Source organism: Colletotrichum fioriniae (genome assembly GCF_027942845.1).
Source record: "Colletotrichum fioriniae strain IMI 355084 chromosome Unknown scaffold_14, whole genome shotgun sequence".
Lineage (NCBI taxonomy): Eukaryota > Fungi > Ascomycota > Sordariomycetes > Glomerellales > Glomerellaceae > Colletotrichum > Colletotrichum fioriniae.
In genome coordinates this window covers 168,867-181,807 of record NW_027076850.1, presented here as the reverse complement: position 1 = coordinate 181,807, position 12,941 = coordinate 168,867, and the positions used below count along the sequence as shown (strand labels likewise).

The 12,941-nt window shown below is 49.2% G+C and overlaps 3 protein-coding genes across 3 annotated transcripts; 2 read left to right on the top strand and 1 right to left on the bottom strand.

The window, feature by feature from the left end:
* Positions 1-6,181: 6,181 nt before the first annotated feature.
* N0V96_010242 (uncharacterized protein) lies at positions 6,182-7,545 on the bottom strand (the record flags this gene model as incomplete). Its single annotated transcript, XM_053198904.1, has 2 exons — positions 6,182-7,171; positions 7,234-7,545. 2 exons carry the CDS (start codon positions 7,543-7,545, stop codon positions 6,182-6,184), a joined length of 1,302 nt encoding a protein of 433 aa, XP_053043649.1.
* Positions 7,546-8,852: 1,307 nt separating this feature from the next.
* On the top strand, positions 8,853-10,498 carry N0V96_010241 (uncharacterized protein; the record flags this gene model as incomplete). Its single annotated transcript, XM_065758888.1, has 3 exons — positions 8,853-9,182; positions 9,220-9,426; positions 9,494-10,498. 3 exons carry the CDS (start codon positions 8,853-8,855, stop codon positions 10,496-10,498), a joined length of 1,542 nt encoding a protein of 513 aa, XP_065612411.1.
* Positions 10,499-11,284: 786 nt separating this feature from the next.
* Positions 11,285-12,792, top strand: N0V96_010240 (uncharacterized protein; the record flags this gene model as incomplete). Its single annotated transcript, XM_065758887.1, has 2 exons — positions 11,285-11,682; positions 11,856-12,792. 2 exons carry the CDS (start codon positions 11,285-11,287, stop codon positions 12,790-12,792), a joined length of 1,335 nt encoding a protein of 444 aa, XP_065612410.1.
* Between the last annotated feature and the right edge of the window lie 149 nt (positions 12,793-12,941).

The window sequence follows — 12,941 nt, the reverse complement described above, 5'->3', positions numbered from 1 at the left end:
GCAGAAGGCAAGGCATCAAACAACACATACAAAAACACAGCTCACCCACTGGGGTTAAGAAGACCTTATCCTCCTGGACAGGTTACAAATGGCACTGCAATCAATGGATCCAAATACAGCGTCAAAAGCCATCAGATCCTAACACCACTGGTCGGCATGGCTAGCTCGAACGCGCAGACGTGAGTGATTTGGTAGTTGACATTGAGACATGATATCGCTAACACCTCTCACAAGTCATGCCGATCGCCGTGAATCTTTCAACGACAAGTACGAAGATGTACTAGTTGCTAAGAATCAATACAAAGGTCACATCGAGCAATATAATTTAGTAGCGGGAAGTGCAACAAGATTTGCAAAATTGCGAAATAAACATGAACCGTTTGATCCCTTGCGAAGCTCAAGACTTTGAGCTGGGCTCAATTCAGTTCTACTGTTCATAGTAATGATACATGGGAATGAGTTCCCCCAGAAATCAATCCGGCGAGATCGGAAGAGGCAGTGGTATATTCTTGATATACTAGAAGTATCACAATGTGAGTCCCCGTGTACCATGGTGAATAGAGGTGAATGAACTAAGAAAGCTTTGAGCGATGAATGCATTGCAATCAGTTACGACCTCTGAGGGATACAATGTCTTATTGATAGCAGACCTAATAGTTAATACGCAACCAGGATTGTGGCATGGAACTCAAATGCACCTACACTGTCTAAGATCCTGAAATTCCTAAACTTCTTTCTGCTGGATAGTATTACTGAAGCAAAAGGCTTTGTTGGATCGGCCGATTTAGATCAGTAGCTGATCCTACCTGGTTTTGGGCTAACAATGACCAATTTTAGGTATCAGACTCAGAGCCCGAGGAATCATCATCTTTGTCAAGACTTCACACGTAACCATGTTCGGATGATTGTCCCTCGCCCGTACATGCGTTGCAGGAAAATTGATACACTGACGTTGACATTTGGAGGTGAAAGCCGAAAAGTGGTGACTTGGCAGGCTTTTCAAGAACACGTCGTAGATGGTGCTATGTCTAGGCAGTATACTAAAGCAGATTTCATTAATGTATATAGTAGTCCCAAAACAATTACTTCTATCCTGTATGTCTCTTCTCTACCAAAGTGCTGGCCATCCCTATGTTTAATTTATAACTTCTACTCATAACCCATTGCCCTCTAAACCCTTGTGGACAAGGCTGACTTCTCTCTAGCTGCTGCTGGCGCCGGATCTTTGACTGATGTGTCACTCCCGTCTGTGGCCGCGTTATTCTCGGGTTTATCGTTGTTACCACCCCTCTCGCGCGACTCTGAATTGAGCGCATTGTTTGTGTCAAGTCTTTCTCTCTCTCTTTTGTTGAATACAAGTCCCGGGTGTCCGACCAACAGAGAAAACACGGCCAAAACCATAACACTCGGCAATGTCAATACACGCTCTCGTAAATCATACAAAGGGGGAACTTACGCTGACTCCAACGCGATAAACAACGTTTCGTCTCGGAACCAGTGACTGAAGTAGCCCTCATGCAGCTCCACAATTCGGTAGACGCAACGCAGCAGTACAAACATAGTACCAAGGCTCAGGAAAGCTAAGAAGACCACCAGCCTTCTGCTCATTGGGGGACGAGTCCTTGACCGAGTGTAAGCGATCATGTAATCTCCAAACAGTCCGCAGAACGCCGCAAGCGAGACAACTTGTAATACAAGTCCAGCGAGTGAAATCTTGACGCCTCGGTCTGCAGCCTCCTTAGTCGTGCTGACGGAGGACATCGCACCTCCTACAGCCTGAAGAATCAAGGAAACAATGTCAACCGGGATAAATGTCCAGTAGTAGAGGCGAGGCGGAAATCGGGAAATGGACCGATCGAGAAAGTTGATACTGAAAGAAGGCCTACTCAGTATCCAAAGCTTAGGCAACGAATATTCTGGAAGCTCTTACGTTTGGGAAAGTGTAACGTAAATGGCGGCAGAAAAAAAAGACCGGAGCTATTGTGATGCAGACTGAGAGAGAGTTTAGTTCTAATATCTTTCAAGTGAATCAGGCAACTCAAGGAGAACTCCCTAAAGGAGGGCAGAACACTGACTGATTTGCATGAGAAATCCATTAAAGTCAAATGGGTTGTCGTGGATGAAGAGTCTCCCTACGTAGCCAACGATTTCCAAAACACATCCACTGATCATGCTTGCTGTGAACCCCCAAGTCTTCCACTTAAACCCCAGAATGGCATGTAAAGCCAAGGCTAAAGAGAAAAACCCGATAAAGGTGCGGCTAGCGGGAAGAGAAGGCTGGTAACGAAGAATACTCCATTCTATCGGGCAAAGATCGAGTGTGCAGTTGGCTTCAGGTCCGAAAGCGATGAGGCCGTCGGGTAAGTCCGCCATTCTGAATAATGCACCGGCGAGGCGTGAGGTGAAGCTGATGACAAAATTACAAACGAGTCGGACACTGTGGGTGGTGATGGCAGCTCCGTACTCCGGGGCGAGTCGGCACGTAGAAAGGTTTATAAACCTCACCTCATGCCAAGGGACGGGATTTAGAAAAAATTGGCAGCTACTAGAGTTTACTCAGTCATCAATGACCCAGCTCCCCGGTGTTCCGCAGGAATCGGGCAGAAGGGTGTCCGACACACCAAGTCCGCCTCGCACAGGTGCAGTGAGTCCGCACATCGCGTCAGAACGTGGCTTAGACGCATTCCGCCGTGGCCCACTTCCTACATGTGCCTAGTCGCAACTTGCCATGGCCTGACAAGGCCTGAGCTATCTAATCTAGCCGCCAATCCGCTGGTTTTCATTGGGATCTCGCCAACGGCTATGCACACCTACTTTAGACATATTTCGTCACATTCAACTCTGCCGCAGAACGAAAGTACCGTTCGGCATACGACTGACGTGGGCACAGAAGCTTTGGATCTGGAGAGCTTGGCCAACATCTTCTCCGCCCAGTCAATGTGGTAGAGCACCTCAGTCAAATTCCACATAAGGACGGAGTCCTTCAGCTGTCTATGTACAAAGATACGAGTCACCTGAGCAACCAAAATCAAAGACTTCCTAGTGAATGATTACGATAGAAAAGCCAGAGTGAATTAGACTCACATCGAAATCCCCGAAACGCGTGGATACCCTGCGCTAAAGACCGGTGATGGGTTTAGTCTGACGTTTGACATCCTAGTCAATCTTGCCTTTTTGGGACAAAATCTCGCGGCGCTAGCTGACTGTGGGACTCTTTCCGGGTGAGCCCTACCTGTTGGTCCGCAGACCCATAAATTCGAGCTCCGTCGGCTGAAGGAGGAGAGAGAAAGCATGGCGAGTGTGATGAGAAGTAACATTCCACTCTGGCCTTCAATTAGAATGAGGGAGTCTCGTCTATGAATAACAAGTGAGGGCTGGCGAGAATAAGTAGCCATGTTTCCTTATTGCGAGACATCAAATTCCACATATTTCGTAGTCTGTCCAATGCTGATCCGGCTGCTTCGAGTCTTGTTTTAACTGCATGTTGACCCAATAGGGGCATATTTTGGGGAATTATAACGCCTGATTTTGTGATTGTTTCAAGTCTAGCAGTCCTGTTGCTTTCAGCCTCTGCCCAAAGTTACGGGGCCTCCACGGCTCACATCACATATCAACAACTTTTGAGACATTTCAGCTGGCGTGGCAGCTCCCCAGGTCTCTAGCAAGCCTTTCCTGTATTCGTTCGCCAGTCCAAAGCCACGAGATCTGACGATTTCGAGGAACGCAAGCACACGTGTTTGCTCCGTCGGCGTTTGCATCTCTCGTCCGATGAAATCGGCAAAAGGCAGATAGAGCGCGACATCAAAGCCTGATTGGCTGGCAAGCGTCTCAACGCAACTAAGCGTAACTAGTGCTTGCTGATGGAGTGATACGGCCGGCATCACCGGTAGCTCGCACATCAGTGTTTTCCAGGCTTTGTGGTACAGGCGGTGAGACAGGCCAGTGAGAGTCCAATGATAGTAAGGAGTAATGCAGACGGAGACTTGGCTATCGGGTTCTTCTGACAGTTGGAGCAGATCGTCGATGACTCGGGCCTGGAAAGCCGATGCCTCACATATGATATCAAGGCCTTGTACCCTGAGCTCTATCGCTTCCCTATAGTTATCGTCCTCAGATCGGAATGTCATGGTGCTGTTTTCCGACTTGAGGGCCCACTCGACCATCCTAAGGCTGTGAGTACCTCTGTGCTAAAACTGTTGCTCATCTTGTAACGATGACAATTTGAGAGGCTCACCTTGACTGCAATCTAGCCCACTGATCCAGGGAGGAGAGCATATCGTCTATTCTGTCTTCGTCTGAAATGGTTCCAGGTGCGATTGGACGTGACGATGAAAGCTCAAAATCCATCCGGCGCTCTGATGGTTCTTCGTTCAGGGCAATGGCGGAGAGTGTGTTGAGAAAATTGAAAAACCGGATCAAACTTCTCTCGAATGTAGTCAAGCCGGCATAGCTCTTTGCTCTCAAATGTTGTGCAATGTAGCTCGAGATTCTCTGCAGCCATTTCTGGAAGGCGCCATCTTCGGCACAAAGTACCAGCTTTGTACTGTTAGCCTATAATCGACACACGAAAGGGTACCTGGAGGCACACCTCGATCACTGCCAACAGGAGGGTACTGAGTAAAACCGAGCTGAAGGACGATGGGTCAGGCTTCTTCAACTCTGTCGCCATCAAGGCTTTTTGTTTCACCCATGTACCCAAGAGTGTCTTTCTTTCTTTGTGGCTTACGCGCAATACTTGGGTTTTGACAGGCGTAAAGACCACCCATGATTGACAGCATGCGACTGACGTTCTCATCTCTGTGAGAGAGTGCCGTCACATCGGCACTTCGCATTACGGACGCTTGGGTCAAGCATCCAACCGACTGGAAGTATGTGCTGATGTATTTCCAAGAGTCTTGTACCAACGCCCTAGGGACTGAAGAGGCTTGCTGCTGGACAAACTGAAAGCCCGCGGATGGTCCCGTTGAGGCGCACTTCAGGCCGCGAGCTACGCAATTTGAACACGGCCGGCCACCGTTACACTGATAAGGGTTAGTTTCGCTCTCTTGAATGATCATAGGAGGGACTCAAGCCTTTGCATGCAATCTCTTACAGGATGCGCAACGGTGCCCAGCACGGCGCTGGTCAAGTTGCCCGCATGGCATTGGTAGTATGAGTGGTACTGTGAGGGCTCTGCTACGACCTCGATTCGCCCTTCTTGGGTCTTCTTGCGGTCAAATACGTAGCTTAGATAAAAATCAGCGTCGGTTTGTGTCGGCGGGATTGAGTTGACTCGTGGAGGATGGGTAGAGAATGAGTGAGTTCGGTACGAGGTGTTGTTGACGAACGGCTAGCCCTTTCCGCGGAGACCGAAATGGAGCCCACCGCGTCAGCCCCTGTGGCGCCTAGCGGCACCCTTTTAGTGCCCTATCCCATGCCACTACCTTGTCTGTCACCATTCCATTTCCTATTGCTATGAGATTACTGACTGTCTCTTTCTTGAGCTTATCGAGGCATGTTTCAGACGAATGAACAAAAATTGAATCGAATCAGTGTCAATAGCGAGCGCGGACTGCAGTAGTGACAAAGATCTGGTAGATCATTCTGTGGCCCATTTCCCTTCATAGGATACCGAAGGCCCCACGATGTTCGATTTGATATGTCTGGCAAGAAGGTACCATGGTACCAATGAAGCTCAGAAACTCGTAAACCAACGCGAAGTGGTTCAACACTGTTGTGTTTCTATACATAATACACTCATTTCTATACTGTGATGGTATCAACAAAAGCAACCAAGAACATTGCCCTGTTAGGTACTGCGCATGCCCTACAGGGACCCCATGACAATGACTTCTCAACTCACCTATCGGTCAAAAATTGCTAATGGGTTAGACCTGGCGCATCTGCAATCGGTTTAAGACAGCACATCAGTCTCTCATCTGACGGCTTGATTTAACCTGCGACGACGAAAGTCGGGCCCCTGCCGATAGTCGCTGTTACCATTTCAACACCAAGACAGAAGACACTTATGACGCACATCTCAATCTTCAGTCTGCGGAGTATCACACAAAGGTTCAGTTTCTATCTCTCACCCTTTGTGTCTCTCGCAGCCCCTGCAATACTATGAAGATGACTTAAGGTTCCATATCCCTTATAGCAATCAACCCTATCTCTTTCTGATTGATTCGCAAAGCAGAGACCTTCATACAGTAAAGCTGGATGAGAGCACACCGTCTCTCCACACTGCCTTGATAGGAAGGCACCTCCCGTTGCTCCAAGATAACGCCTTAAGGATATCGCCCTCAACCAACACCAAATCTGCCTTTCTACCGCTCTCGATCCTTCCACGATCATGGAATTTGAACCGTTCTGCAGTTATCGATGTAGCGGACTTGAGTACATCCAATGGGGACATGCCCACCTCTTTGATGAGCACACGCATCTCCATGTGCATCCCAAGACCGTAAGGTAGACCGACACTTCCACCAGCGGCATCAGTTCCCAGTACGAGAGGAACCCCGGCTTCGTACAAAGCCTTGGTGTTTGCATATGCATTCAGCACAGAAGACGTGGGCTTCTGCTTCGCAGCCATCCCCATTGGCTCTCCGGCTGTCTTATGGATCAGCATCTTTTGGGCGAACGGGTCCTCGAAGAACGATTTCTGAAAGTCTTGACCTTCTGCTGTTTGTGAAGCACACTGCCAAAGGGTTGGATTGCAGTGCGCTTTGTTGTCCAACATGATCTGAACGTAGTCATCGCTGGGTGGCTTATCAAGAAACATGTGGCTCAACCCGTCGGCTCCAGCGCGGAGAAGGTCCATGGCACCAGCGTAGCTAAAGGCGTGGCCTGTGGTGGCCACACCATACTTTTGCGCGGCAGCGACGACGGCTTCCTGGATATCCATCGGAGGGCGTGGAAGATCCATGCCGAGAGTGTCACCAATCTCGTGGAACATCTTAATGTAAGATGCGCCGTTTTCTTCGACTTGCTGCTTGACAAATGGTTCTGCATCCTCCGGCTTACGCAAGATCGGCCAGGTCGAGATGATCTGATCAACGATGTGATCTCCGCACGGGTTGTCAGCGAAGACCCTTCTGATCACCGGGATAGGCCATCCGCCTTCGATGACGGCGCCCAGGCCAGCACATTTGAAGTCTGCGTAAATCGATTTATTCGCCGAGACGCTAGCCAGCTATTGTAAAAGTCAGATCATACTGATATTCCCTACTTCGAGGGAGTACGTCTCAAACTCACCTCCCTCAATTTGGCGTTATCACTTGGCTCATTGTGCATATCGCAAATCGTAGTGACACCAAAACGGAGGGACTGCTCGACACTGTTGATGTCTCCGCCGAGTGCATGAATATGAGCATCGATCAATCCAGGAATTACCGTATCACCAGGCCGCGAAATGATTGGCAACCCGTCCTGGGCATCTCCGGGAAAGCCACCAACACCAACTTGGGTGATAATGCCGTTCTTGACATGCACATAGCCCTTATTGATGATTTCGTGTCCAGTGAATATGCTGACATCTTTGAGAACGAATGAACTGTTGTATTCCATAATCGCGTCGGTGCTATTGGCGAATCAAAGGCTTGTATCGTTGTGGGAAACGCAAGCCCGAAAGGTCGAAAAGCTGATTAAGAGTACAAAACCTGCCTGGTGATGTCTATGAGTTTGAAATCAGCGAATACTGTGGATTTATAAGCTTTTTATAGTTACGGCGAAAGATACTTGGTGACGAAAACCAATAACGTTGAATTGTCTAGCGGCGATATCAAGGGCGAGATCGCGCTTATTCTCAAGGAGAATCAGGATTCGTTGACCCCACGTTGACACACCATCATATGGACCTTTGATTTTTTTGGGCCCGGTGCAGCGCGAAGCCATCGGCCGTCGCGGAGAGCGAACGGACGATTGGGCACTCATAATCCACTACAGCGAACACCGACGGCAGACACCGACTCAGACGCCGGAAAGTCCACTGTGGATGCCGGACATAGACACCGAGATCGACACAAAGCATTATTGAGACCTTCAAAGTGCGGCTTGAGATCCCGACAACATGACACAGTACCTTATCCTTTCGAGTCATGTGAAAGACGGGAGCAAAAACTGATTTCATGGCCTTGTGTCGACTGCTCACATTATACATGGGAAAGTTCACGGCCTCTGAGTATCTGTGAGGATTGAGAAGTTTCTGAAATAGAGGCTCAATTCTTGATGCCAAGACGAAGTTGACAATTGCTCTTACGTAGACTCAAAGAACAAGAATTGATGCGAGTTTTAACGAGCGCGGCCACTGCGCTACAGCCCAAAAATGAGAAAAAAAGGGATTAATGGCGGTAGCAGAAGTCAAGTTCATTTATCAAACTCTCCTCACCTTCATGGGGCATGTTATACAATACTCTTCAAGCCCTCAACAGTGGGGCTATAGTTGCTGAGAGGTGGGTCACAGAACATGACAAGATTCGTGGGAAATGGTATCATCGACTTATGCCCTTATCTTGTTACAACACATCCGCATTGCGGCAAATCCGAGTTGCTGCTTCGCACCCTTGAAGAAACTTTGACAGAGTTCTAGAACGGCGGAAACAATAGCCATGTCAAAGACTGTCAAACACCCGATCAGCTTTGTTGCTTTCCAACAGCAAGGTGTTAATTCCCCCCGAATTGGACACCTCGACACAGAATCGCAAAACATTCTGCCCCTCAGCTTCATCTCCGGGAAAGCTGTTGAGAACTTGTATCAGGTTATCATCGCGGGCAAACACACATACTTAGCTGCTGGTCCAGTCTTACGCGTTCAGGATGTGAAGCTACTGCCTCCTATCTCAGGGAGAGATGTCCTTGCAGTCGGCAAGAACTACATGGAGCACGCAAAGGAATTCAACAGCTCGGGCTACGATAGCTCTGATAAGGTGGATTTGCCAAGTCACCCTGTGATTTTTACAAAGCGTGCCACTTCAATCATAGCCCATGGAGAGGAACTACAAATCCACAAGGGATTCACCGAGAGCGCCGATTATGAAGGCGAAATTGGCGTAATCATCAGCAAACCAGGGTACAAAATCCAGGAAAACGAGGCTTGGAGTTACGTATGGGGGTATACCATCATCAACGACGTCACTGCCAGGGAACGGCAAAGAGACCACAAACAGTTCTACATCGGCAAATCCGCAGACACTTTCTGCCCAATGGTACGCATTCTGACCATATCTCAACTCTAAATGCAAGCTGATGCCCTTTGGTCAGGGCCCTATTGCTGTACGAAAGGAGGACCTGCCTGATTGGGGGCGGTCTTTGCGTTTGCAGACTCATGTCAATGGAGAACTTCGACAAGACGCCACGGCCAAAGATCTAATCTTTTCCATCCCTCATCTTCTCAGCACGCTGTCTGCGGGTCAGACCCTCCAGCCGGGTGATGTCATCGCTACGGGCACTGTAAGTCTCTTCTATCAAATTACCTGCGATGTATTGGTCAAATGATGCTAACGACATATAATTGAAGCCTGCCGGCGTTGGCATTGGTAAAGCACCTCCGGTCTTCTTGAAACCCGGTGATGAACTCGCCGTCACCATCGCCGGCCTTGGTACTTTAAGAAACAGAGTCGCCGACCACTCAAAGATGAATCCCACTGAACTGAAGATACAGGAGCAATCGAGGAATCTGTTTCGCCTCGACAACAGCGAGAAGTCAAAGCAAGCTCAATTCGGCCTTAACAGGAATATTGGTCGCTTCGGGGCAGGTTACCAGCGACTTGGTGTTGGAAAAGACACCATCATTCTCATCCATGGTCTTGGAGGTACCAAAGACTACTGGCTGCCATTGATAACTACTCTGGAACTTGGAAACTCCGCCTCCGTACATTTGTATGACTTTGCAGGGCATGGCCTTACACCAACACACCCTCTGGAGACCATCACCGTCGATTCCCTTACTCAAGACCTTTCGGGAGTCTTCAGTCTATCTGAGGCGGATTCAGGTAAATCCCCTGCGACTCTGATCGCCCACTCTTTCGGGTGCTTGATCGCCATCAATCACGCCCTCGCCTATCCTGGACATGTCAAAAAACTGATCTTGTTTGGGCCACCCCCCTTGCCTCTCCCTTCCTCGATCAAGGACGAGTTGATCAACTCTGCGGCTCTCGCAAGAACTCAGGGCTTGTCCGGGATCATCGAGGACGTTGTCGCGACCCAGGTATCAGGCCATACCAAGAAGACTAACCCTTTGGCGGTGGCTGCTGTGCGAGTCAGTCTCGCGGGTCAAGACCCAGAGGCCTACGCCAAGGCATGTTCGGCTTTTGCTTCGGTTGATGCAATTGACCTCAAATATCTCGATACGGAGACCCTGCTGATTACGGGACAAGACGATCCGGTGTCGTCCCCAGCGATAGTCGAAGATTACGTGCAGAAGATCAACGGTTCTCGAAAGGCTGTGCTACCGAACGTGGGCCACTGGCATGTTTTTGAAGATTTTGCCGGTGTAGGCCAGAGTCTGCGAGAATTTTTGTAAGGCCGAATAACTTCACTACATGGAATTGAGACTACAAGACGGAGAGTCGCGTTCGAATATGACTGGTAGCAAGCCAGTGGTAGCTCCATAATGTGAATACTTTATTAATGTCAGCAGTCAAAAGTCGGGCATAATGTCTCCAAATTCCAAGAGTATGCCTACCTCGTTACCTGCATCGCGAGACGGTTAGAATCTTCCCACATGGGATGTGGAGATGTTGCTTGCTAAACTTATGCTGTTAGCGAGGACGCTTTCCCCAAATGGGCGTTCTGCTGACATCAAAGTTCAACATCACCATGGTTTGTCTCAACTCGTGTTCCATGAAAATGAAAAGCCCAACCTCTTCCATTTTCAGCCTCACGTGGTAAGGCCTTGCAAACCATCGGCATGATTTCTCCCTATAGGGATGACCGACTGCTTCCCGCTTGAGCTCCGGCCTATGTAAGACGTATAGCTTTATCAGCTTCACTACCAACGTCTCAGCTAGCCTATCAGAATTTGATACAATGGTGTTGGCATTGGAAATGGTCGGGGGCCTTTGGTCCATGGCAATTACAACATGCATCGCGGCGCTCCTCTACTTCTGTGTGAAGTTTTATGCTGCACGCCAGACGATATGGCGAATGCAGGAAGTAGGATTGGTAGGAAGACCCAGCTTCGCCGAGATATCATTTGTGTTAACAATCGATGTAGCCAATGCCCGCTTACTCTTCCCTGGGCGGGCATTTTCCGCTCATAAAAAGGATCATGGGAACTTTACCTTCAGACAGTATCATCCACAACATCATGTGGAAGATATCAGAAGACTATTACAATGGCATCTTCTACCTGAGTCTTTGGCCTTTCAGTGGCACCATGATGGTTCTCGCAGACGCTGACGCGGCGTCGCAGCTTGATAGCCTGGCTCTCGGTAAAGGGCTCGACATAATCGACCCCATTGAGAAGGTCACTGGCGGAAAGAGCTTGTTGACCATGAAAGGAGATGAATGGAAGCACTGGCGACGCTTGTTCAACCCGGGGTTCAGTCCTGGGTACATGATGGGCTTGACGTCCGCCATCGCAGATGAAGTGGGTATTTTCCGGCAGAAACTTCTGGATAAATGCGCGACCGGCCAGAGCGAAGTGTTCTTACTTGAGGATCTGACCCTAAAGATGACGTTCGATATAATCGGGTCCGTTGTGCTGTAAGTATCGTGACCTCTCATCAGAGCAAAGGAAACTCCGTGCAGCGAGCTTACTTCTGCGGTGATAGAGAAACTCGACTTGGTCATCAGACGCATGATCACCCTTTAGCAGCAGCTCTGCGAAAGCAGATAGAATGGACTTCCTTCCGCGAGCCGCTGAACCCTTTAGAAAGATATCTCACCATCCGTCCGCTGGTTCTCTGGCTCAACGGGAAGAAGCTGGACCAGTACCTATCTGCAGAAATTGACAAGAGACTTACAGGGCGTTCTGAAAGTTTGTCCAACTCAAACGACACAACGCGCTCGAAGTCGATAGCTTCGCTTTTCATCGATGATTACCTTAAGGAGTCGGGCGAGGAAAACCTCGGCAAGAGAGAACACGCAAATACCACGCAGAAGATCAAACATATCATCACACCCCAGGTACGACTTTTCCTGTTTGCAGGTCATGATACGACCAGCAGCACCTTGTTGTACTGCTATTATCTCCTCTCCCAGAATCCGGAGATCGTATCTCGCATCATAGCAGAACATAACGAAGTCTTTGGAACCGACCCATCACAGGTTCATGACAAAATCCGCAAGGACCCTCAACTTCTTAACATGATACCCTACACCGTCGCATTCATCAAAGAGGTGCTGCGCATATTTGCCCCGGCCGGTGCTATGCGTCAAGGACGTTCCGACGTCCAGATTGTTGACGCGGACGGCCGCGTACTCCCCACAGAAGGTTGCAACGTCTGGACTCTTGTGCAGGCTATACATCACAATCCCAAGTACTGGAAAGATCCTGATGCCTGCATTCCTGAGCGTTGGCTCGTTGGCCCGGGAGACCCGTTGTATCCCCATAAGGGCGCCTGGCGGCCATTTGAGTGGGGTCCACGGAACTGCATCGGGCAGACGTTAGCGATGCTCGAGCTGAGGGTTGCTTTGGCCATGACTGTGAGAGAGTTTGTCATCAAGCCTGCGTATGAAGACTGGGATAAGCTTCACCCCAAATCCGGTATTCGCAGCTTCAAAGGCAATAGGGCGTATCAAGCAGTTAAGGGCGGGGGCGGAGCACATCCGGCAGATGGATTCCCTGTGAAGATTGGCCTACGGAGTTGTTGACTAATACGTAAAAGTATGAGAGTTTGAAGCCCACGCTGATAGATTCTCAAGACTTTGTCAAAGCTACACATGAGCATTGGCTCTAAGTTTCGTCAGTGTCATCTTATGATATACCGAGGCAGCTTTTCTCCTATTAGTCAAGTCAAAGT